At 51.8% G+C, this 25130-nt stretch overlaps 8 protein-coding genes across 8 annotated transcripts; 3 read left to right on the forward strand and 5 right to left on the reverse strand.

Annotated features, from left to right (window-relative positions):
• Positions 1-440: 440 nt before the first annotated feature.
• Positions 441-709, reverse strand: BDP81DRAFT_425992 (uncharacterized protein). The gene has a single exon (XM_060590257.1). The coding sequence runs from the start codon at positions 685-687 to the stop codon at positions 481-483; it is 207 nt and encodes a 68-aa protein (XP_060446431.1). The 5' UTR covers positions 688-709; the 3' UTR covers positions 441-480.
• A 3783-nt stretch (positions 710-4492) lies between these two features.
• On the reverse strand, positions 4493-4902 carry BDP81DRAFT_425995 (uncharacterized protein; the record flags this gene model as incomplete). The annotated part of the gene is made up of 1 exon (XM_060590258.1): positions 4493-4902. A coding segment is annotated over one exon (258 nt), but the record flags the coding sequence as incomplete, so codon positions are not given.
• On the forward strand, positions 4886-6790 carry BDP81DRAFT_393508 (uncharacterized protein; the record flags this gene model as incomplete). Its single annotated transcript, XM_060587835.1, has 5 exons — positions 4886-5269; positions 5394-5669; positions 5721-5937; positions 6003-6649; positions 6707-6790. 5 exons carry the CDS (start codon positions 4886-4888, stop codon positions 6788-6790), a joined length of 1608 nt encoding a protein of 535 aa, XP_060446433.1.
• Positions 6791-7288: 498 nt separating this feature from the next.
• On the forward strand, positions 7289-9276 carry BDP81DRAFT_214251 (uncharacterized protein). Its single transcript, XM_060582688.1, has 2 exons — positions 7289-7337; positions 7412-9276. The coding sequence occupies exon 2, from the start codon at positions 7432-7434 to the stop codon at positions 9166-9168; it is 1737 nt and encodes a 578-aa protein (XP_060446434.1). The 5' UTR covers positions 7289-7337; positions 7412-7431; the 3' UTR covers positions 9169-9276.
• Positions 9277-9383: 107 nt separating this feature from the next.
• On the reverse strand, positions 9384-10169 carry BDP81DRAFT_316909 (uncharacterized protein; the record flags this gene model as incomplete). Its single annotated transcript, XM_060584207.1, has 1 exon — positions 9384-10169. One exon carries the CDS (start codon positions 10167-10169, stop codon positions 9384-9386), a length of 786 nt encoding a protein of 261 aa, XP_060446435.1.
• A 760-nt stretch (positions 10170-10929) lies between these two features.
• BDP81DRAFT_460453 (uncharacterized protein) lies at positions 10930-14880 on the forward strand (the record flags this gene model as incomplete). The annotated part of the gene is made up of 11 exons (XM_060593656.1): positions 10930-11020; positions 11075-11650; positions 11726-11998; positions 12053-12293; positions 12382-12448; positions 12479-13994; positions 14025-14063; positions 14103-14400; positions 14443-14519; positions 14559-14635; positions 14866-14880. The coding sequence occupies 11 exons, from the start codon at positions 10930-10932 to the stop codon at positions 14878-14880; spliced, it is 3270 nt and encodes a 1089-aa protein (XP_060446436.1).
• A 1447-nt stretch (positions 14881-16327) lies between these two features.
• Positions 16328-18404, reverse strand: BDP81DRAFT_480709 (Cation/H+ exchanger; the record flags this gene model as incomplete). Its single annotated transcript, XM_060594938.1, has 5 exons — positions 16328-17284; positions 17338-17982; positions 18056-18162; positions 18229-18297; positions 18356-18404. 5 exons carry the CDS (start codon positions 18402-18404, stop codon positions 16532-16534), a joined length of 1623 nt encoding a protein of 540 aa, XP_060446437.1. The 3' UTR covers positions 16328-16531.
• Positions 18405-20093: 1689 nt separating this feature from the next.
• BDP81DRAFT_480710 (uncharacterized protein) lies at positions 20094-21233 on the reverse strand. Its single transcript, XM_060594939.1, has 2 exons — positions 20933-21233; positions 20094-20826 (listed from the first exon to the last, which is right to left on the reverse strand). The coding sequence occupies exons 1-2, from the start codon at positions 21116-21118 to the stop codon at positions 20542-20544; spliced, it is 471 nt and encodes a 156-aa protein (XP_060446438.1). The 5' UTR covers positions 21119-21233; the 3' UTR covers positions 20094-20541.
• Between the last annotated feature and the right edge of the window lie 3897 nt (positions 21234-25130).

A 25130-nucleotide genomic window follows, 5' to 3' on the forward strand; every position in this document is an offset into this window, starting at 1 on the left:
GGCCCCGGCCCTGGACATGGGACCTATGGAACGATCGTACCATGATTACAGCTCGACTGGAGTCTGTCCATAGAAAGTATGGAGGGGTGAAGAAAGTAGGGAAGAAAATCTCGACGAAAAGCATCGGTTGGGGCTCTGTCGCAGCATGTCTGTCGATCACACTGTATGGGTACGGAAGCCGTGATTGGGGCGTTGCAGCCAGTGTCATGGGTCGTGGCTCTTTACTGGGGCGTCGCAATGTCGAATTGACCTGTCGCAGCATCGCATTCGCAGCAGATATGAGGCGTGGTCGAGCGACGAACATGCGGCAGCAAGAGTCAAGAGTCAAGACACTGTCATGGGTCGCCGGGAGTGATTCCGGAGGGGGGGGGTCCCTTGCTTGTGATGAGGCGCACGCAGAAGAGATGAGGTCCCCTGGACAGTAAGCTTTCGGTGCAGAACGCAACTGAATCAGTTGGTGATTTGCAATGGTGGGCCAGATCAGCAGTGAGGTCGCAGTGATAGTGGTGTTGGTCGTTGTTGGTGGCGTGGTAATTGAGGATGACGATGGGCGAGTGGGTGGTGTTGATGGATTGTCCATGGATGATGGATGGATGATGGGTATCCAGTTGGCGACGATCTGGGGAAGATGACGGCACCGAAAAGACACTGTGAGCCTTGAGGACCTCGGTCAGTCGGTCTGTGCATTGGCTGAAGTAACGGAAGGTGCACAAGTGCAGTGGCTTCCTTCGGGCGTCGGTGCCCTGTGTCCGAATGTGGAAGCCAAAGGTCTAGTCTGGCGGCAGGGACGAGTAGCGGAAGTCACGATTAATTTGAACCAGCAAAGGAGACAGGTAAAGGGCGCATCCATACGAGTGCCTATGCACCTGTCTTTGCGTCTGAAAATGATCCGTAGCAATCAGCAATATGAATGTGAAGAAAATAGTCACCTGAATGGAAAGATACCTACGTTGAAAGGTAGGTAATGGTAATACTCAGTAATCCTTCCCTGGGGAGGTGCTAATAGTAGGTACCCTGGACTGAACTGAAAACGCCCGGACCAGGCGCGGGACAGGTGTGGATCAAACGCCTTCCGCCTGTTGGCCAGGCCGTCCGGTGTTCAATTGTCGAGAGTCCGCGCTGGGTGGAGCCGAGGGCCCCAGTTTGGCCGGGGCTGTCTAGCGGGCTGCAGACATTGGACGACACATGTCTCGCTTAATTCCAGTCCAGTGGCTCCATGCACTGAAAGCTTGAGAAGAATCGGAAGAGACGCACTGTGGGCAGTTTCTCAGGTACAGTGGTGAAGTGGAGAGAGACTCTCTCCATGTCCGAGCAGTTTGAGCTTCGTACCTCGAGATTTCGACTTGGACCCTTCCGCGACTCTCTGGGCATCTGCAGCAAATCACCAAAGTTGGACGACAATTTGGGACGTATGGACTGGTGGATACGCAGTATATGTACTTGGATGGAGACATACGACGGTAAAGTCCCTCATTGTCTGTTGGTCCGGGATTCCCTGCAACGTGCCCGCTAGACTCTGGAGTCTTGTGGTTCTTCTGGCGTCCCTTCCTTCCCGTGCCGTCCCCAAGGTCGGGGACGAGTTTGACTGTCTGAGTACTCCGTATTGGTGGCCCAATGTCGGAATCAATGTTGGTACACTTGGAGTCTGTCGGGTGACCGAGATTCCTTGAGATGAAGAGGAAAGGAATGCCTCAATGAAAGGTACCTAGCGAAGACGGCATTTGATCCAAGAGAAAGGCCACGAGTACCTCCTCACGTGCCGGTACCTACCTAAGGGTAAGTACCTACTGTAGTCCTTAGATAACTGGGTATGCAAGGTACTCTCCCATGTATCTCGGCCGACCTCACATCCCGAGGAAGGTGCTTCGAATGCTTCATGAAATCATAGGAAGGTACGGAGTAGGTAGGTGCCTTACGTGGTGTGGAAGGAACGGGAAGGATGGAGTCGGGACGCAGGTCCCACGATACGTACTTTGCCTGGCTTCCTTCCTTCTCTCCTTCTCAGATTGATTCAATCTAGAATTTCAAGAAACATCACAACTTTACAAGTCATCAATTCACTCACTCCTTCAGAAACTCTCTCTCCGTTAGCTTTCTTCTTGACGCGAGATTCCTCAAGCCGAGAGCTCATTGGCAAACAGTTCTTTTTCCCGTTGGAAAAAAAAAAAAGAAAAAAAGGACAAAGCAAAGAGACCGCAGACTGGGGGGTTATTCCCGGTCGGAGCTGCATACAGACCCCGACCTTGTCGACCCAAAAACATCCATCCATTCAGTTGCATTTGTATCCATCCGCAAGGTCGTAACTCGTAAGTCAGAGTGGCTCTTTTTTCGCTATTTTTTCTCTCCTCTTGCTGAGTCCGGTCATCCTAGTCATCCTATTACCGTCCCGCGAGACTACCATCCCATCAGCCGTCTTCTAATTAGGTATCCTGTACCCATCCTGCTCCTTGTCTCCCTCGGCTTGCCCTTATGCCATCCGATCCCCCGTCCGTCATCTTGCTCCTACTTCTGCCCCATCTTGTCCCGGCTTTGAGGTAAGGTACCTTGGGTGAAGTATCCGCACGGCGCAAGGTACATTACTTGCCTCCGGAGTACGTAGTACTCTGCTCTGCTCTGCTTCGCCGCTGCTCTGGCCACGCCCACCTTACAACTCTTGTCCCCACGCTCCTCGCCTCGCCTCGCCTCGTCGCGCATCGTCTCGATCCGACGACCCGCGTGCCACAGAGTTTCCTTCATCTCGTCTCTCTGCACATGCGTCTGGAGTTTGCGCACTTTGCTGAAGCAGACATACACCCTCTTGACTCGCACCTCTTCTAATCCTCTGTATTCTTTCCATGGCAACCTATTCCTGACTTGTCAACAGCCAACACACAATGCGCGGAGCTCCTTCAGCTCTTCAGAGTTCCTTATATCAGAGACGTTTTCATCTAATTACAGCACCAGCATTGGCCTCATCCACTCGTCCCGCCTGTCGCATTGTCTCAACATCATACACGTACGCTGCTACCTCACCCGATATAGACGGCGGTTAGCCTCCGAGAGGCCAAGCTCGATACCGCTCGCCTCTTGTCCGAGCCCAATTGGTCATTGACGTTGTGTTGCCGGCCGCGCTGTTCCAGCAGGTTGCTTTTTTTCACCCAGCTCCTGAGCTTCGGTGTCAAGCAACTCTGCCGCGCCTGCATCCCCTCCCTGCTAGAGTCGCCGCATATTGATCTTCATTTCCACTACTGCAAACATTGGACGCCTCTGAGATCCCGCTTGGCCTAGCTCAGATCCGGTCGACGGACGGATATCTTTTTATCGCCCTCGCTCCCGCTGCCAAATTTCTCTCCGCAAACCCAACCCCACCGTCCGAGATCCAGCTTGCGCTTCGCAGTCCCCGGAGATCTCGACATCCAACGTCAACATCGACCCTGTCTCGTCCTTCACCTTCAGTTCTTGCTTAGTTGCTGTTGCTGCTGTTGCTGCTGCTGCTGCTCTCTCATCGTCGCGTCCCAACGGCCTGCTTGCTTCCTTTTCTCCGTCCCACAACAGCCAGCTATACCACCGAGACACAGGGCGAGACCCTTTGCGACAGACCGCCTGTTAGAGAACATCGATTACTGCTTCATTGATCCACAACCTTTGGGAGAAGAGTGACGAGAGCACGTCGGAAGTCATCTCAGTATCCGTAAGTGGTCGAGACCCTCCTTCCAGCTAGTTCCCCGCCTCCCGCAAAACCTCAATCCGCACCCAATGTCTATGCTTTGCATTCCTTGTAGATGCCCCGGACCATTGCTTGCATAGCGCTGCGAGGGGGCACGGGGGGTGTGCCAGGTGGCCGACAACAAGGTTGCGAGCCAGTGTGCCCCACGATGGAGAGCTTCAAGAGTCCGAGGCAGATCCAGAACGTACGGAGACAGGACTCTAGAAGGCAGACAGGCACATGGGAAGCGTACAAAGAATCGCAGCAGCACCTTGCCTTATCTACGAAGCACATCTTGGCCTTTACCCATCAAACACATCTCTTCCGCTGTCTGCATAACTCCAGCTTCACCATGCCACCCCCAATCAGCCCCAATTCTTTTTTTCGTGTGCCATTTTTCCGGCGGTTGCGTGTCTTTTCATTGTCTGTGTCCGGCGTGGGCGCAGTGGGAATGGCTCAAGGTGGCTCGACATTTTTCCAGCTAACCAGACCAAAAGCAGTTCGTCTAGCTCCAGCGGGTATCCCTGATCCAGATCGACGTCGGCCAGAACTCTAACACCAATAAGGGAATCGGTCCCTGAGCCCAGAGCAGCCCTCGCCCCCCCCCCCCCGAACAAGCACGACAAGACAAGCCCCCCCAGCACAAGAGAGGGCCTGGACATTTCGTGCGCAACCAGCTGCTCACGGCTCCAGAAGCAGACTGCTGGATATTATTCCCCGCAAGTCCAGAAAACCGCCCCCTATTAAACTTGCGTGGCAGACCCTCGACTTATCATCTTCCGGTCTCCCCTCCCTCCTGTCCCTGCTCCTATTGCTGTTCCTACTACTGCTGCTACCGTTGCTGCTGCTGCTGCTGCTGCTGGTTCGAATCGTCGTTCACCTCCGATCTTTCTCTCGCCCTCTCAGCATCGTTGGCGAAGCGAAGAAGCATAACACGCCTGTCAACTCACCTGACGAACCCGGAAGCGAAGCCCACCCCCGGCCACGCGTGCCACGGTGATCGTCGCAACAGGCCTGTGTCGCCACAGCACAGCTTGTAGCTGTCCGAAGTTCGAGCCACCAGCTGGCCACTCGGAAGCTTCGCCTTGAACCGAGTTGAGGTCAGTTCAGCACCACCTGAACCCCTCCAGCCAAACCCCACCAACCGCCATCTCACGAACACCTCGACCCGGCGGTCCCCCCCCCCCCCATTCAGCCAAAATGGGCCTGTTTTCGCGTAAGGAAAAGGCCCCCAAAGCCTCGGGCAAGCCATCGATCAACACGTCAAACGTGAGCATCGCCTCTGGTGCATCCAGCATTAAATCACCACCGCCACGCAGCACCACTATGAACAGATCCTCCGGGACGAGCACAACGCCCGGCACGCCTTTGACGCCCTTCTCGCCCACCTCCATACCCAAGGTCGATTTGCCGCGTCCTCCTGACCCGCAGCTTGACCCCGCGGGATACCTCAGGAGCTTGGGGGCGGTCAGAGAAAGGAGCAAGATTGTCACGGACAAGGCGATCCGTAATGAATTGAAGCACTTTGACGTGGATATGCGCAAGTTCCCGGACGTTGTGACATTCGTTTCTCAGATCATCAAGGTACGAGTCAGCCTTCTCAGCACTTCTGCAGGTGTTTGCATGTCCTGGCACCTCCAACCCCCACGCTATCTGGGTCAGCGGATAGTAGTATAACTGACCTTGCAACCCCCCCCCCCCCCTGTAGAGAGACTACGACGCCCCGTACAATTCGATTCCTGGCCACGGAAGACACCAGCACTTCTGCGTCGGCGGCCGCGACCGCATTGCCCAGCTTCTTTCCACATTCCCCGAGGATGTCGACAATAGCGAAAAGTGTCGTCGCATGATTGACCTTTTTCTCGTGAGTGTGCTGCTGGACGCTGGTGCAGGCACAAAGTGGAGTTACAAGAGCACCGAAAATGGACGCATATACCGCAGGTCAGAAGGCATCGCCGTCGCCAGCTTGGAAATGTTCAAGAGTGTAAGTCTATTGAAGACTCGGAGTCCCACGCATCTACTAATAAACTGCCAGGGTCTTTTCTCCAGCGACAGCAAAAACAAGTTTCAAGTTGACAAGGAGGGACTGCGCAACCTCACAGTGGAGAGGGTAGCTGCTGGCTTGCAGTCGAAACCGGGCAACGAAATGGCCGGCATCGAAGGCAGGTCACAATTACTCCAGCGGCTAGCGAATGCCCTTACCGAAAAGAGGGAATACTTTGGCGATAGTGGCCGGCCAGGTCACATTGTTGGTAAGTTTTCAGCCGTTCAAGACCGACTATGGGCAACATGCCAGAACTGAACTGACCCGTCTCAGATTACCTCCTATCGCATCCCTCGACGCAAGCTTCTTCAATGCCGATCGTGATTCTCCCGACATTATGGAACCTCCTCATGAACGGCCTCATGCCCATCTGGCCAGCATCCCGGACCTCGATTAACGGCCTATCTCTCGGCGATGCCTGGCCTTGCCAGTCGATGCCGCAACCCCCACAGAGTCCGACGACTTCGCAGTTCTCACCATTCCCGCCTTCTGCTCAGAACTCGACCGCGGCGTGGGAGTCTATTCTGCCGTTTCATAAGCTTACGCAGTGGCTCTGCTACAGTCTAATGCAGCCTATGCAATCACTACTGCGCATCCACTTTGCCGGGGTCGAACTGCTCACGGGCTTGCCCGAGTACCGCAACGGCGGTTTGTTCATCGACTTGGGAGTCCTCACGCTGAAGGCAGACGATACCGAGAGAGGCCTCGAGCACTACGATGAGTACTGCAGAAGGACAAACGTCAAGCCAGTTGAAGTCGCGCCAATGTTCGAGCCTAGCGACGACGTGATTGTCGAATGGCGTGGTGTCACGGTCGGCTTTCTGGATAGGCTCTGCGTAGAGGTCAACAGGCATATGAAGAACGACCTGAAGGGCAATCACTTGACTCTGGCCCAAATACTCGAAGCCGGAAGCTGGAAGGTAAGCTCAGCCGAACCATTGGGATCTGGGAACTACATCACTAACACAATGGCTCAGGGAGGTCGTGAGATGGCCGAGTTTAGCAGACCCAACACGAAAGAACCGCCCATTTTGATCGATAGCGACGGTACTGTTTTCTAGAGTGTTGTTTACATCTGGGAGAGAAGCATTGGACCGAGGCATTATACCTTTTCTGCCATTGATTAGACGACAGTCAGGGTGCATTGGGATCATGGGCGCTGAGACTCGCCTTGTATGCCACAGTGGATGAAGGGCACATTGGATGATGGGATTGGATGGCGACTTATGCGCCTTAATGAACATGACTTGGCTGGATGCCAGCGAGGGAAGATTAAATGCAATGCGAAGAACGAGGCTTTACGTAAAAAGCCTTGCTCGCCATTCAACCGCTCAAACTTGTCTGTCCATTGTGGAATGCTTGGTGAGAACTGTCCCTTTTCCTCGTGGTCATTCTCGACTTGCGGTCCGGTTGTCGGCCCCACCGTCGGAGCCCCACCGTCGGGCCCACACACTACTGCCTCGTCTACTCACGGGCCCGGCGCTGTGCCAAATTCATCAACGTCTGTCATACACCTTCAGTCTCGGCTCCAAATTTTGACTCCCCTCTACAAATCACGGGAAATTGAGTCAAACGTGGGCATAGGGGAACTCTCTTGAGTGCGCCAAGGTAAGGCATCATCGATGATCCCAAGAACATCGCTCACCCCGCGCAGGGTTGAAATTTGCGTTTACGCCCGCCAGCACCGGGACTCTGCCCACCTATGTCTCCGGACCCGGGCAGAACGATGGCAGTCTTTCCGCAATTCGGACCGGATCCCGGTACTTCACTGCTCCAGCAATGCCAGTACATTATCGACCGCATCACGGTCCTGCTCGATGAGCTGGAGCAGCTCAAGGCTGCCATAGAGAGGCGGCCGGCGTCGGGACATAAACCTGTGGCGTGGAACCAGGCCGTCCCGGGGCTAGGCTTCTTTGAGCGGCTTCTTGTGTCTGAGAAGAAGCACCTTGAGAAGATGGTGGCGGCGTATGATGTGACTGATGGTGAGGCAGAGATTGATACCGAGGCGCTGGATAGTAGGATCCGGCTGAGGCTTGATGCGTCGAATTATAAGTTTTACGAGACGGTGTGGGAGGTTACGAAGAGGTGTTGTGAGCTTACGGGGATGAGGAGGGAGTTGAGCTATAAGACTGTTGGGGGGAAGAGCGTGAGTGCCGTGATTGATTTGGTTGTGAATGGTGGCGCGGACTGGGTCAAGGTTGTTACTACGACGGAGCGGAGGCTGTTTTACGAGATGGCGGACGCGGGGTGGGATTGGGAGGAGGATTTTGAGGATGAGAGCGCAGATGAGGCCATGTTGGAGGTGTTGAGGGATGAGACGGAGGATAGTATCGAGGTGGCCAAGGTTGCGCGGCATATGGTTGCTGTGGCGAGGACGTCGTATCGGGATTATCGACGGCCGAGGGTGAGGATACTCATGTCGAGGGTGTCTGAGGGGGAGAACGAAGCTGTGGATCATTTGTTGAGGTTGGTGCGGAAGATGGGCGGCGAGGACGTGGATCTCGTCGTTGAGACCGCCAATGGTCCCGGGATCCTGACGGAAGCTACGCCCGCGTTGGAGGAGGCGATTGCGAATCTGGTGGAGGCGGATTATTACAAGGATTTCACGACGACGGTGAATGTGGATTGTTCCGTCTTCATGGCGTTGGCGTCGGATTTCAGTCACATGGCGATTGGGCCCGAGTCGGAGCTGTTGCGGTCGAAGCAGCATCGGATCGACGCGACGGATGAGGTGGAGAATGGGCCGCGGTTGGTGAATACGCTGTACCCTGCCATCACGGGCCGGACGCTGGTTTGTACAAGAGAGGCGGCGGATACGTTTCTCAAGATTGTGGGGGAGATTGGGACGGACGAGGAGCAGGCGCGGACGAGGATCTTGTTTGAGCCGGGCGAGGCTGCTGGACCTGAGGGGAGTGATCGAGATCGAGCAAGGCGGGTTAGGGAGTTGCAGGAACTTTCTGTTCATCATGTCCCCGAGGACCTACGTCTTCCCGTGCAGATTGTGGACTCTGTCTCGTGGGACGATGCGCAGCGGATGGTCACGGAAGGCGACCTCCCCGCCGTAGCGCTGGCTGTCGGGAAGAAGGGGTCCGGGTTGAATGCGATGAACGTCTCGTCCTTCTTGTACGGGTGGAAGGCCAAGTTGACGACGGTGACGTCGAATTGGGAGGCGGCCAAGAGGTTGAGGACTGTGATTGAGACGAACCGGGTGACGGGGACGGAAGTTGGGCCGCATATTGGGCGGATACCGTTTTCGAGAAAGTTGCTTGCGAAGCCCAAGGTGACGCCGGGTGGCGAGAAGAAGAATGTGGATGGTGAGAGCTGGAGGTTGAAGACGAGGCAGGAGAGGAAGGTTGAGAAGGAGGCGAGTTTGCAGAGTTGGATTGCGAGTGAGGGGCCGGAGACGATGGCGAAGATTACGATGGATGAGGGCAAATGAAACCCAGCTTGTCTTTGCATTGTCGCCCATCCCACCAACTCTCAGAATCAACACAGTCTATCATCCTACGGGCCCCAGGACGACCCTGAAACCAGGAGTTTTGGTCCCTCTTTCACCACGTCACTGACTTCGGCAGCAGCATATAGAGACGACGACGATGCGTCACATCGAATAGAATTCGACGTCGTTATCAGAGGCACATTTCTCTCGATGTATCAATCTACAGGCCCTAAAACGACGCCACAATCGGGATACTTGATCCTCACCTCCGTCGTAAACACCTCACCCACGTCAACCTCACCAAACCTCCTCAACAGTACCTCCTCGCAGTGTAAAGTATGGTGATAACCCCAAATATAACTATCAACCCTCTCCAACCCACCTCCACCTCCCTCGCCACCACGGCTCTGCATCAACGCACGGTGCATCCGCCTCCACATGGCCGTACAATGCCGAAGATGGTACCCCAAGCTGACATACACGGCACTATACTCCCCCGTCATAATCTGCTCCCTCGTCAACGACGGCGCCGTGCGGTTCGCGTCTGTGAACCAGGCGAGCTGTCCTGCCTCCACGAGCTCCGCTTCAAATGTTTCTGCGAGGGCGGCGTCGTGGCATTGGGGCGGGAGCCAGTTGAAGGATATGAGGTCGAATTGACAGCCTGCGGCGCGGGCTTGGGTTGGTGTTGAGCCGCAGGGGGCGGTTTGGAGGTAGGTTACTGGGCGGGAGGAGGGGTCGGTGGAGGAGGCGAGGGTGTTGTCGTTTCTGTGGGAGGTTGTGAGGGTGCGGAGGTGGGTTGTGAGGATGGCTGTTATGAGGGCTGAGAGGGTAGCGCCTAAGAGGACAGAGGCAAGGAGGAGGACGGCGAGGCGGGTGTAGGTTGTTGTGATGCTTCGTCGGTTTGGCTGAGGTTGCTGGTGTTTTCGGTGGGAGGGTTTGGCGTTGTGGGAGGAGAGGAGGGATTGCGCTGCTTCTTCGGGGTCGTGTGACGTTGCTTCCATTGTGAGACTCACATCATCGTCTTCGTTCGAGTCTCGATTCTTCTCCCAGGCCGATTGCTGCGGTGTTGATGCGTCTCGATGCGCCATCGAGACGCCTCCGTGAGCATACAACGATCTGTGTTTGTTGTTTCGGGGAATGAAGGATGGACAGCTCCAACTCAAATGGCAGCGGTCGCCAGCATTCAAGTGCCATTCGCAACATCTCGAACAAAGGATTTCTCGTGCATGGTGGCGGGGAGCTGTTTGGTTGGTGGTGCTGACGACCTTCCTTTCTCGGTATACTCCCGCAGTGGACGGGATCCTTCAATATACGATTGTCGATTGCGTTAGACGGTGGCATCAAAACGTTCAGCGACTTGCAACAGCTTTGTTATATAATCCTCACATCTTTTCGCCTTGAACATGATCTTCTCGCTTCTTCAACTTCGGCAGGGCGTACCGTGTTGGTGAGTCTGCCTTACCTTACCCAATGGTGATGAAGCAGGCTCACTTTTTACTTTTGTTCCTACCCCTGCTATGGCTGGACGAATGATTGGTATTTGATTGGGAAAGATGCGGATGACTTGTTGCCTGCTACGTGGCTGTGGTCCGCACAGCCTGATGCTCCCCTCACGACCTCTTGACTTCTCCCACCTGTTCATCACAACCCCTCCTCACCAGCTTCCTCCATTGTTTTCCACAGCCTCAATGTTGAAGAGGGAAACCTTCTTACCTTATCTCGGTTCTAGAAGACGAATAAATTCTCAGTCCATTATTCGTGATGGACGGCAAGCGTCCATGGCCCGCTGATGCTCGCTGGAGTGTCTCCGGCACACGCAAACGGCAACGAACTCTCCTTGAAGACTGGGACAGTGAGACTCGGAATTCGGCCGACGAAGGGCGACTAGAACGCCATCGCTACACAGTAGCCTGGATCTGCGCATTACCGACAGAGCTTGTGGCCGCGGAGGCCATGCTAGACGAGGAGCATGACGCCCTCCCTCTCCATACTTCCTATGGCAATGCCTACACAGTCGACACCAATACCTACACTCTGGGAAGCATCGAGGGACACAGCGTTGTCATCACTTGCCTACCAGCGGACCAATATGGGACCAATAATGCGGCAAATGTGGTCACAAACCTTGTCCGTACATTTCCATCAACCCGATTAGCACTGATGGTCGGCATTGGAGGGGTTGTGCCGGGTAGCGCCAACGACATACGCTTGGGAGATGTTGTCGTTGGTACGAGGACGATGCAATACGATCTCGGCAAAATTGGAACAGGCGCCGAAATTCAACGCACAGCAATCCCAAGGACTCTCCATCATTCCTTTGGCAAAGCCATCACAGTCCTTCGGGCGAAACACGATCGAGAACCCAGCCGAGTTCCTCAAATCCTGAAAGAAAGATTTGAGACACTTCCGCATTACGGTCGTCCGATAGCCGCTGATCGCCTTTTCCTCTCAACGTACGACCATCCGGAGCCATCAGATCCATGTGACTACTGCGATCAAACAAAACATATGCCTCGACGCGCGCGATCGAACGATGATCCTATCATGCGCTACTGAGCGATTGCGTCTGGCAATCAAGTCATGAAGAACGCCGCCGAGAGAGACACTGCTGCTCGTACTCTTGATGTTGTGTGTTTTGAAATGGAGGCTGCGGGTATCATGGACATTGTTCCTTGCCTGCCAATTCGAGGGATCTGCGACTACGCAGATTCCCACAAGAATATGGACTGGCAGAGGTACGCGGCAGCTGCAGCGGCAGCATACACTAGAGAGCTCTCCGTACTCCCCTCGGCTGACTCTGGTACACGAGCTGTCTCTCGTGTTGGACCTTGTATGTACACGAACTGTTTGGGAATCATGACCCATTGCTGACCACTATCTATAGCACAAGTTCATCCCAATCAGCAACAAGTACAGATTCAGCTGATGGAGACTCTTAAATTTGACCAGATGGACTCTCGTCGATTAACTGTCAAGAAGGCACATATCAAAACCTGCGCATGGTTCATCAAACATCCAGATTACCAAAAATGCCTTAACAAGGATGATCTCGAGGAGCATCACGAGTTGCTTTGGATCCGTGGTAAGCCAGGCGCGGGAAAATCAACAATCATGAAATTCGCCTTGTCCAAAATGCAAAATGCAAAAAAAATATAACTGGTCTCCGCTCGTAATTGCATTCTTTTTCAACGCTCGAGGCGAATATTTGGAAAGATCAATCGAAGGGATGTACCGTTCGTTGCTATTCCAGCTGTTGCAAGGGCATTCCCAACTTCTATCAGTGCTTGAGGAATTATGGCCGGCTCAACAGAGGAATGAGGGTTGCCCCAGCTTGGACACGCTCAAAGATCTGTTTTCTCAAGCCGTTCTTGCGCTTGGCCAACTTCGGCTGACTTGCTTCATCGATGCTCTGGACGAATGCGACGAGCAACAAATCATGGACATGATCCGAGAGTTCGAGGACTTAGCGGAAGAAGCGTCAACAGACGGCATCACCCTTCGAATTTGTTTTTCCAGTCGACATTATCCATATATTGTCGTCAAAAGGGGGGTGGAAATGGTACTCGAGAATCAACCAGGCCACACGCAAGATATGGGAAACTACATCAAAAGTCGCCTTCGGTTTAATAATCCCACTCCTGTCGAAGATCTGCACGCCGAACTTCTGGAAAAGGCCGCGGGTGTGTTTCTCTGGCTCATTTTAGTCGTTGACATCCTCAATACCGAGTACTCGCAAGGTGGACTGGCTTTGAAGAAAAGACTCATCGAGTTACCAAACAACCTGGGCGCCCTATTCAAGGACATCTTGACGCGTGATACCAAGAATATGGAAGAGCTGTTCTTGTGCGTCATCTGGATCCTCTGTGCCAAGAGGCCTTTACGACCTGAAGAGTTCCACCATGCACTCTGGTTTGGTCTATTCCCACGTGGCCATGCTGATCCCGATCCTCCAAAAGTTGGCGGGTCTGACGCTGGGGAGAACGCATCGAGATGCGTAATTAGCTTCTCAAAAGGGCTGGCAGAGATTACCAAATCCGCCCAGCCAAAAGTCCAGTTCATACACGAATCTGTCAGAGGCTACCTTCTCAAGGCTGGAGGACTTTCCGAACTATGGCCCGAACTGGGCTTCGACTGGGAGCTACCGAGCCACGAAAGATTGAAAGATTGCTGCGACGCGTACATTCGCCATTACTTGGCCTCAACTTCGACTTCGGAAGAATCTTTGAGGCAGTATCCATTTATGGAATACGCAAGCCAGCAGGTGCTCTTCCATGCCGACATCGCGGCCGCTGGCATTTCTCAAGATCAATTTCTGGTCCAGTTTCCGCTGGGAAAGTGGGTTGGCATTTACAACCACTTTGAGAAGCACAAAGTACGCCGCTACAGACCTGAAACGAATCCCATATACATCTTTGCGGAAATGGACTGCTCGAGGCTCATACGTTCAAACACAAGCGAGAGTTTGCAATGTTTTTCTGCAGACAGGTACGAATATCCTCTGTTTGCTGCGCTGGCCCATGGGAACAGCAAGTCAGTTGCTGCCATCCTGAGAACATCATCCATTGTTCACAATGGACTGAGCATAATGGAAGGTTTGCAACATAGGAAGGATTTGTCATACTTCAAGGGACGAACGCCATTATCATGGGCTGCTCACAATGATCGGCTCAGTATGGTCGCCCTTATTCTACAAGCCGGGGGTAAGGTCAATAAACCTGACCGTGAGGAGTTTACCCCACTCATGCGAGCATCTAAGCAAGGCCATGAAGCGGTTGTAAAGCTTCTTATCGACCATGGAGCAGACGTAAATGCCAGAAGCAAAAATGGTGAAACAGTAGTACATGATGCTTGTAGAGAAGGCGATGAGCGGATTGTACAGATACTTATTGACAATGGTGCAAATGTCAGATCTGTGAGCCAAGTTGGAAATACAGCACTACATTTTGCTACCAACGGAAGGAATTCCACAGGAATATACAGGCGTTACGACTTGTCTTTAGACTTCTACAATAGCAATGATGATTGCGATGCGGCAATGCAACCTGCTCTCCTAAACGTCGACCAGGTGATCGCCAAGATTGTTGTTAACGGTGGACCAGATATCCAACCGGGCAATCACCAAGGGCACTCGGCAGTTAAACTTGCTTCGTCATTCGGCTATGAAGAGATCACACGACTTCTCGATGATAACGATGCAAATTTTGAACCAATGAATACCCGATTACCTGAGAGGTCGCTTGGATGCGGGAGATGTCTTCATAATATCGTTGTCAGGCTACTCGTTGACGGTCGGGCAGATATTAATGCATTGAACCGTGCCGGATACACAGCGTTACACCTTGCTACGTTTAGTCATGATAGAGAAATGCTTCAGCTTCTTCTTAAGAAAGGAGCAGACCCTAATACCAGACGGGATGGATGCGACTCACCATTATTCTCAGCCATATCAATCCGCCGAGAAGATATGGTTGTTGACCTGGTTAAGAACGGGGCAGACCTCAGTCTCTCAGATTCGAAAGGCGACACGCCACCATCGGCGGCCAAAAGGAACCGGTGTAGCCTTTGGCTAATTAGGCTTCTTGATAAGCTGGGGGGTGGCCTAGAAATATCCGAGGAGGAATTGACTGAATATCATGAGGAACGGCGCATTGCTACAGCTAGAAAACATGTGAGAATGGGAACGGTGCATTGCTACAGGTAGAAAACATGTGAGAATGGGAATGGGAATGTTGAAAGACGTTTGAAGCGTTTGCTTAGCCTCGCGAATCGCAGGATCAGAGAAGGGATTTCAGCCGTTATCAAAGTCCGAAGAGTTGAATATTGGGATTTCTCTACAAACGTGAATTTGTTCTTAGGCGCTGAAAGTGGTCAAGAAGGCAGGGACAGTAAGTAAGGAACTTCAAACGCCAGTGTCGGCTTCCTAACGCCTTTCATTTTGCTACGACTCTACAAACTAGTGATTCGCGCACTACTGATTGCTTTCTGAAGAAGGCTTGGATTGGAACCGTTAAAAGGACTCGTTTAATCTTATTGTCGTTCCTGATATCTACTCTTTACCCGCTCCAGAAGTGTCTTTTCTCTAATACCATTTACCATCCACCGTTGGGGCAATGGGCGCCACCACCTTGGCTGGGCCATCCACAACAAGAGCCATCTCCGCCCCCACTTCCAACCTAATATTGCACAGAGTCAACCATATGCTACAGTAGGCTTGGATCTCATTGTATCCAAATTATGAATCGTGTTAGTTGCTGAGAGATGGAAACGTACACATGAGCCAATATCGCAGTTGTAGTTAACCAACCCCCAACAGTAGGAGGTGCCGTTGCAACTCTGAGATTGGGAGATCAATGTGTCTTGAAATGATGAGGAGAAATGGTGTTGCTATGAGATTACCTTGGGAATCTCTTGAGGTTATATAGCTCGTCACGACGCTGAGTTTACCATACAAGCGAAGGGAGCGCTTTCTAAACTCATACTTACACTGCCACTGCTACATAAAAACAGGTCGCAGCATCACATCTTGGCGCAATGAGGATACATTACCGCCTACTTCGGACTTTGAGGGGCATCTTTCGAGACATTGCCTGACATTTTCGTAAAACTTTGGCTCAACTCGGCAACTCGGGGTTGCTCATGGTTCAACGGTCTTGCAACTCACCACGAGGACGAATCGGTATCATTGGGCTCAACTTGCTTTCTTGAGTCTTGACGATGATCTGTTAGTCCTCACTGCCACAGGAAGCCCTGTGAATATCATGAACATGCAGAGTAGTGGGACTTTCCTCGCCCGAGCCCATCATGGAGCACACTCTGACTGCAGAAAGGTTCGTCCCGTGCGGAGGATTTATTGCGCGCATATCGCAGCGTCGATCATGAGTTGTAAGGCAGAACGAAGGAGTTGAGCAAGGTCTCAAATGTCAGATATTAATGGTTGTCTTTCCTTCAGAGATGCCCTCTAGACTTGCTACCACCTTTTTCGGGAACTGTTACCCCAAATTGGATGCCGAATGTCTCAGTTGGTGCACCCGTAGTATTGCTACAGTTGTCAAAGATCCACGTGAAGACCCAGTTGCGATGTTGCAATAAGCTGACAGTGGACCGGGGCAACACATGCAATACATCAGGGTACATTTCTCCGGATTTGGTATTTCGATTCGTTCGTTTATTCGTGGGGCTTGATAAGTATCTGTCGCTCTTTCATGTAACTTGCTTCAGATGTAAGAGTCGTGTTCCTAGTATTGAGGTAGGCATGCATATCCTAGAAAGTGACTAGTTCATCTTTCGCCACCTTTGAAGCATGCTTCATGTCCAGTAAACACCCTAGCTCATACTCTCCCAAGTTTACATCTGATTCGCACATTTAATCATCGACCGACTTCGCATCGCTGTATGTCCTTGAGTCTTTCCCCATGTAGGGCAGCTCTGCCGTATTGAAAACAGGCCGCGAGAAGCGGTTATAAGCAATAAAAGTCTCTCGATTACCAACAAGAGCATTGCTGGGGGTCGGTACATAGATGGATGCTCGACGCAGCTCGACGGCATCCTCCTGTATGGGTTTGACGCCAGCGTACTTGTAGACGAGGTTCAAGGCGGGGATCGACAGGCCATGGACCACGATGGAGAAAAGCACAAGCCAATAGACAACTGGTACCATGACTCGGACGAGGTCTGTCTCCTCCGTGTCGCCGTGGCCAAGCTCTGGAAAGAGGTGGCGCGTATGCTCGACGTAAAAGACCGCTCCAGCACCGATGGGACCGAAGTAGCCCATAAAGAGGGCTTCTTTCCAGCTTTTGCATACTTTGGGCATCGCCTTGTAGCACATGAAGATAGCTGGGATGCGGCGGAAAGCGATGACCAAGGCACCTAGCGCGAATAGACGACCCCAAGTCAGTCCGGTGATGTCAGGCTGGTTGAACTGGTCCCATGGCATAATGGAGCCGATATACATGAATCCTCCAAAATTGAGTAAGACGTCAACCGAGGAGTTAACCTCGTCGTGGCGCTTTTCGGTTTCAGCCAAGTAATCGCCGTCCCAATTCATGGCGTTGCCGGCCACGAAACATGCTAAAAGGTCATCGGTACCGAGCATGCCGCAAATGCCAACGAGCCATAGCTACAGAAAGGTGGTCAGTAGGATAGATCTCGAGTAAAGGGGAAATGGCATACTCCAATAGCGGTTGGGTAAAGCAGGTAACTCTCGGAATCGATCCACTTCTTCCGCAAGGCAAATTTCAGAGCCTTTCCAGACCCAAATCCGACGAGAGCGCCGATGGCCACAGACATCAGGACGATATAGAGCCAAGTCTCCACAGCCCAATTAGTCAGAGCGACACCGACTCCGCCCCCAAGACGACCGACCCCCTCCTCTTGGCGAGCAAACAGTTGGGCTGCCCTTTCGACCACGGAGGCACCGGTCTCGGTTCCCTTGCCGGCCCCGGGGATATCGGCATGCCGAATGAGATAGACCGCGAGCATGAGGAACGGAAAACCGAAGCCATCATTAGCCCCTGCTTCCGACGATATCATCTCACGCAAGTCCCGGGCCACGAACTTGTCTGCAAAGGGGCCTTTGGCGATGGCTTGTGAAAGGATCGGGTCGGTGCAGGTGACGCATGAGGCGATGACGAGGGCAGCGAGTAGGGTGACCTTCGGGACCGTAGCTAGCATGCAAAGGGTGGTGCAGAGCCACATGATGGTCATAATGGGAAGCAGGCACATGGCCATCTCCATCCATCGTTTCTGTTGATACTTGGCGGGAAGTTGGTAGCCTGCAATCACTAGCTGGACGCCGATCATGACACGAGCAAGGCCCTACATATTCATCGTCAGTTCTGGATCGGAAGTTGGAAGTGGGTTGCTGGAAAGTTTAGGAGTAGCGACACACCAGAGTAATAGCATTGGTCTGCCCTTCTGATGCGGAACCCCATCGGTCGCTATCAATGAACTTGGCTGCCAAGGGACCGAGACAAATTCCTATAACCACAGCAGGCACTTTGAAAGATTTAGTCTCGTTTTCTCTCACAAAAGACGTCAAAAGCATGACGATGAAAGACCTACAAGCCTCGCCGAGATACCACTTGCTCTTGATCTTGACCGAAATGATGCCATAGGCCAGGATGTACAGACCTATCAGAGGTCAGAAACAAAAATGACCATGTCATAGGCGATCATTGTTAAGGTTTACCAAGTACGCCCAGAACAATGTTCAGCTCGCTGACGTCGAGGGTCGGCATTCTGATGTGAGTTTTCTCGAGTGATACCAAGTGCAGAAGTGTATCTTGGCCAGCAAGATAAGTCGGCTGATATTGTCTTCGGAGATGCACAGTAAGTTAGACCAAAAGGAGAGATGTACCCGAAAATAAGAGAAGGAAATCGAGACGAAAAAGAAGCAGATGGTGTTAAAACAATCCAGCGGCTCTATGGGGGTGTTTAAGTCACTCCCCAAGACTGGGATTTTCTTCAGCTCTGACGGCCGAGACACAATTTCAGGGGCAGAACAAAGTGGCATCGGTCGTGGATCACCCACCCTGTCGAATTCGATGCCCACATCAACCCGACACAGCCAAAACGAGCAGTTTTAGTTGAGGCGTGAACCGATTGAGGAGGCTTGGTAAAGTGGTAAAGTACTACACGGACTGACTGGCATTGTGTTGAGCATGGCCGATCATGCCTAGCGTAGGTGAAGACCAATACCGAGCACAATGCCCAGCCCCCCGTGAGACGGCTGGTGAGCGAGGAATCTACGCCACGAAGATTGTCATTGGCAGCTGCACACCCCTGAGCCTCTCAAAATAGCAGCTCTGGGTAGAAGATTTCACTCTAAAACGAATTTTCTCAGGCCCGACCCAACCGATACTTTTAACGATAGACATGCAGAGTCATTCATTTGCCGCGTGCAGTCCATGAATTCAAGCCTGTGATAACAAGCGAATGCGCAAGATAGATAAAGGGAGACCGGCCAAGAATTCAAGATATTCCCCCAGCTTCACCAGAGGCTTCCGGGTCATCTTTGATTGATGCGTACTAATACGCCGAAGCTATCTTGAAGAATCCAATATGAAGCATCCGTAGGCAGGAAGAATATCAGCTACATTGCGTAGGCCTGGCTGAGAGAGAGAGCCAGCAAAGTATCGCCAGAGACTGATGGGAGGAATTCCAGGGGGAGAGGCGTCAACACGGGAGGCTTGAGTTTCGATAGTGGATTCGAAACGGCCAAGAATTCCGCCAAGTCGGTGGCACGGTAATCGTCCAGGAGGAGGGCGCGTATTTGGAAATTCCGCCAAGAGAGAATCCCGAGTCCCGCTGTTTCTGCCCCAAGGCCAAGAAACTGGGAGAGGTTCCGCCAAGCGTGAGCAGAAATCCTGAATTCTGGCTCGACCAGGAAATAAGCCAAGGCTGGGCTTGTGTGAAAATGCCAATTCTTTGATTGCGACCTTCGCCATCATTAGTGAAAGCCTACATACCCACCCGCCGGACAAAAAAACACTTATAAATTATATTAAAAACAACAAAAGATAGCTTAACTTCTAGTTATTATTCTCCATTTTTAGTATAATTTTATGTTACTTATGGGTGCTGTTGGCGTCCTAAGTGTGCGTGTTTTTCTGTCCGGCGGGTGATACCCCATGTGCTTCTTTCTACAGGCTTGAGTGACAGAAGTACTTCGTAAAGCACCGTGGCACGCGAGGAACAGAGAATTTGGCCGGTCTTCTAAGCATCGAGCCTGAGGAAAGCGGCCAATTTGTCTGGCTCCCGTGTACGGTGCTGACTCAATGTCGGAAAGTTTGACCAAAATAATGAGTTGGGCATTGGTCCCTACGCGTTAGAATGCAGAGGAGATGCATGGGGGTGTGGTTGCCGAGTATTACTGTTGTTGGACGAAGCCAAGTACTCCATAGCTGGATTCTTGTAGAAGACAACCAAGGAGATGTGGATGATTGAGCCGGGGATAAATTTGTGTTCTAATTATATATGACACCAATGACACCTCTCGCCCTCACATTGAGCGTGGCCGCATCTCTATGGCTTCGGATCTGCCTTATTCGGAACAACGTTTCGATCAACTTGAACTCTATATCTTTTCGGAACCAGCCGCCTCGTAAGCTGTGTCGTTCTGAGACTTTCTTTGACGGCTCTCTTCGATTTGAATTGTTAACAGCGCACGTAGACGCATTATGGAACTCGAACTTCGCATGAGCCATTCGAGCACTAAATGTAGTCTTTAGGAACTACATGTATACTTCATTGCTGAAGTAGATTTCGAGGCCGATGAAATGCCACTGGTTTTGGCTGAATCTGTCGCCGGTATGAGCGAACGCTATGGAGTAATGATGTCCTTCAAGACTTGCCCACGTCTTCCATTCTAAAGCATCATTGTGTCGTTTCTCTGCTTTCCACATCGTTCACCTGTTGACTCATCCTCCTCTCCACCGTCTTTTTCATCATCATGCACTCATGTAAATCTCTTATCACGCTTGAAGCCGATCGTTGGCCAAGAAATATCGCATCAAACTGGGCCAAGATTTGGGGGTACCCTGTGAGACACTCCCTTGCTTCCCAAAGTAGTCTTTCGGCGAGATCTGGTTCTGAGGTGCGTTCCAGCATCTCCGCAATCAACGTATTGTACCTTCGTTGGTCTGATTCGTCAACGTGTTCCTGTAGTCAACACAGTCAGGATAAGGTCAAGCTTCATAAAACGGAAGCCATCGTCGGGTGTAGAATGAGGATAGATGCAGGCTCTGAGTGGAATTGAATGCAATACCTGAATATCATAAGTCAAATGAATGGTAGGCTCAAGGACTGCTCCCTTGAAATCAACTTGTGGATAAAGATTTTGGACGTCTTCGTTCTTTTTGACGGACTCGGCTATCATTTCTTCCCGGCTTTTCCCTTCCACGCCCACCTGCGATAAGATGGACTCCATCGCAGGATTTACATTGTTTTCCATGTTTTTGAAGTTTACGTCAAGTCGAAAAGGCGTTGTAAAGTTGGCGACTAAAAACGGATGATTGTGGTGAAACAGAGGGTACTGTTGAATGATGAGAAACTGGCCGAGGCAGTTGGGGAATCAATCGGAGGAATGGGCTGCGAAGGACAGAACCTAGGCCTTATGTGTCCTTAGTGTGGCCGGAAAAGAGGCGCGATCAGCGGGTTGCACGGGTTGACTGCACACTTGAACCGGAGGATTGTGGCCTGAGCGAATGAAGTCACAGTCAAGCACCCTATTGGTGTGACCTCCCGTCACCTGCGTATACTAGCCTTTATTAAACACCAAAGTGCGCTTTGGCGGCTTGGCGGCTTGATGCAGACTTCGGTCGTCGAAGAAGACGGCTTGATAGGATAGAAAGGGCAGCAACCTCCACTCAGTAGTAGTAGTAGTGGTGTTTTACATCATCAGGGACAGGTGCCCAGCTATCTATGTAACTAAGCTCCGATCAACCAGAGCGCCCTTTGGGCATATGATGTGCCGTGCCGCCATTATAGCGTACGACAAGTCAGGCAGTCTATAATGTACACTTTTCTTCTCGTGCCTAGAGCAGTGGAGTTTAGTATCTAATCCCCAGGGTCCGTTCAGTTCCAAAAAGCACGCCAGCAGGGGGTCCCTGACTCGGCAGAAGCGAATGGGTCTCTAGCAGCCCTACGCCGTCCACAGCAACCTCCACTCAGTGAGCACGCGTTTTTGGCCATGTGTGCTGCGAATTGAATTGCATATGCAATGCCACTGACAGATTGACGAAAACCTAAGTGTGTGATCGAACCAATAAATGTCACAACTCGATCCCTAGAGAATGTTCAAAAATCAACTCAATGTGTTGAGAGAACTGACATTGTGAAAGTAAAGCCACTAATTACAATTAAATCTTAGTAGCGGCCTTCGGCGACTTGTATCCAACCCTCGATAGTCTCGGTTTGGTCCCAGCCTTGATGATTCTGATGTGTCAGGGCAGAGCTCAGCAATTTGTAGGTCGCGATGGCCTGGCCGGTCTCTTGTCACCCTTCTTCCTATTCGCCTCGCTCGGTTCTTCGGGCTCAGCTGGCTCTTCGCATTCTCGTGGTCGAACAATGGGGTTGAGCATGTCTTCTGGCGCGATAGTGTTGTGTGTTTCGGTTCGACTTTCGAGACTCGACGGCAGTCTGGAGGGAATGCTCAAAGCGAGACCGCTCAGGACGAGGGTGGTAATGAGAAAAAAACATGTTGTCTTCATAGTTGTTTGGAAGTGGTTCGCTTGTTTGTTGTTGAACTAATTGTGCTCTTTTCGGAACTCGAAGCTGGAAGTCGACAATAAAGAGAAGGACTGAAGACATTCAAGTTGAGGAATGGTTACGGTGAGGTTTAAGTATTAAGGATTGCCAATCGGCACCGAAGCTACTTAATCTCTTCATTATAGGCGGCCTTCCGGGTGGGATACCGACGAACTCGGAGCAGACCGATGTTGGCTCACTCGGTTGAGCGAGGCATAGCCTTACTGATATTAATGCGAAGAGTGCCGTTCGCCAGTCGGACCCATCTGGCGGCCTTTTTATAGTTCGGCTGAAGTTTTGTATTCGCGAATATGGGTCCAGCAACTTCCAATGTTGGCGCAGTCCATGATAGAGTTGGAATCCCGTTGCATAAATGGTTCTGTTGGTATCACAGGCGTGATACATTTCCTCATGAGGGTGTATCTTCGGCAACAATCACGTCGATGTCCGTGATAATTGCTGTTGTTGTTCTTGTTCCTATTTACATTGTGGGCAGGGGTCGGTCGAAGTAGGTGGTGACGGCCTGGGTGGTTGCCCCACCTTAACCGGCCGTGGTGACTAAGCCAGTTGTCCCACTTCGCCTAGGGCAGGCGCCAGCCAGCCCACGATACCTGCCCATTGCTCCTTATCAGCCTTGCCGTTCCGACAGTATGTGATAGTGACGAGTTGCGTTTCGCCCCCCACCGCTTTCGTCATCGTCGCTGTTACTTGGAATGTTGGAAAAGTCGGTCTCGTCAAGCGAGTTCAGGAGTCCTTGGATGGCCGGGGATTCTATTACTACGCTCGGCCCGCTGTTTAACCTATATATAGTATTATGGAAAGTATGGTAGAGGTTCGTCGTATCCGGCTGCTACGTTATGCCTATGTCGACCTCGTCCGCGACCGGGTCGAACTCCAGCCCCTTATCGCCCTTATTACGACTAGCCTATAACTTTGTGTCTTTTTTGGCATCTTCTGTACTTTTGTGGAGGAGTTTGACGTTGTCAACCAAGGCTCTGATGCGGCCAGGGAGGGTTAGTTGGAGTTCTTCCCAAAGGTCGGACGGTTGTTCCGTACGATCGATGAACCGACCCCATGGCACAAATAGACTAAGGAGTATGTATACCGATCTATGGAGTGCGGTAAGCTTCTATTTGATGTTATACTTGTAAATGCTTACCTTTGATAAAAGCCTTCCTTTGTTCCACGTGGGTCGTAGTCTAGGTACCTAGACATGATAGGAACGGTTTGCTTCGGGATCGGTCGTAACTCCTATATTTAGCAATCGCGGTCTTATAGTGTAGTCTCGAAAGGTAAGAAGTTTTCCTTGTTGACTCTCGACCTTGGTCCTCGTTTCCGTACATTTACCAGAGCAACATAATCATAAAACCAAAGCTCCTTAAGAATCGGACCGCAATATATATATACTTCGAGTACCGGTAGGCTACGACCACCGGGGCCAAAGCTTACAAATTTAGGAGCGGCACGGAGCCGTATCTCCGGGTCTGCGGCATCTCGGAGATAGTTCTACCGCCGGAATAAGACCTAGTATAAAGCACTAAGGATGATATTGCCCTAGTTTTGCTAACTACAATAACTATTTTTATACTTAAGCAGCCTACTATATACCTCTACCAAAGAGATCTCACGGCTAGTAAAGATCCAGTTTACTAACCGGGCGAAAAACTGCCGAGTTTTGTTGTTCCGCTGTGCGGTCTGTGCCGTATCACTGCCACTAGTAGGTATGACACCACAGGCTCCTTCATCTAGGCCGTCAAACACGTCGAGCATCAGCGCTATTCTTTTCCAAAGGGGTATATCCAGCTTCGTTAAGTAGTTTGTCGCATAGTAAATCATTGACAATGATGCCGAGTTTGTTGGCAGAAACATGGAGTCTATGTTATGTCGCATGGCAACTGCAAAAGCTGGGCAATACCGGCTAATCCGGTCATAGTTTCGCTATATACGGAGAAGGCCGCTAGGAGTAAACTCGGTCTTCGGCCACTAGGCCCATGGTGCTTTAAAGCGACAAGGATGCCGAGATCTGTCCTGGGCTTTGTCGTTAATGCTATATTTTGTGCATATAGCACCACATCCATGGATCTGACATCGACATACGACCATATTAGCCTCGTTGTCATAGTTCTCTACAAGGCCATCGCGGAAGGCCGTGGCCGCCTCGGCGAATACACAGAAGTCTTTGATGCCGAGGCCGAGGGGGCCCGTCAGGGCCTACGGCGAGCACTGCACCTAGCTGCCACCTCCCCCACTACAATCCATCTTTGCCTCGATAATACTGGCGTTCTCAACTTCATCTCGGGTTTCGGACGATCTCCCGCCAGCTCGCAGGCTGCTATGCTTGAGATACTCGACGCCCAGCGGGCAAGGGATATAAAATGCCACTGGTCGCCCGGACATACCGGGATCCCTGGAAACGAATTAGCTGATAAGCTTGCTAAAGAAGGAGCCGCTCTCCTACTGCCTGACCCTCCACCGCTAGCATCATACGCTGGGATAGCGAAGATGGCCCGCGCCAGAGCCCGTGGCTACCATTCACGATGGTGGCATACTTCGAAGCAAAAGCTCAAACCAGGCTATAAGAAAACTGACGCTGCCCTCCGTTGCCCTCCGGAACTGGACCTACGGCGTCCTCTTTTGCACCACCTCCTCGCTGCTCGTTCTGGCCATGGCCATTTCCACGCCTACCACAGGCGCTTTCAGCACGACGGAGACTTCAA

The sequence above is a fragment of the Colletotrichum phormii genome, assembly GCF_030913505.1.
Source record: "Colletotrichum phormii strain CBS 102054 chromosome Unknown BDP81scaffold_8, whole genome shotgun sequence".
Lineage (NCBI taxonomy): Eukaryota > Fungi > Ascomycota > Sordariomycetes > Glomerellales > Glomerellaceae > Colletotrichum > Colletotrichum phormii.

Excerpts from the sequence above, each read along its gene's own strand:
- BDP81DRAFT_214251 (XM_060582688.1), top strand. The coding sequence starts at position 7,432 with ATGTCTCCGGACCCGGGCAGAACGATGGCAGTCTTTCCGCAATTCGGA.
- BDP81DRAFT_480710 (XM_060594939.1), bottom strand. The coding sequence starts at position 21,118 with ATGGAAAACAATGTAAATCCTGCGATGGAGTCCATCTTATCGCAGGTG. Across the intron at positions 20,827-20,932 it reads ATTTGACTTATGATATTCAG|GAACACGTTGACGAATCAGA; the intron begins GTATTGCATTCA and ends TGTTGACTACAG.
- BDP81DRAFT_425992 (XM_060590257.1), bottom strand. The coding sequence starts at position 687 with ATGCACAGACCGACTGACCGAGGTCCTCAAGGCTCACAGTGTCTTTTC.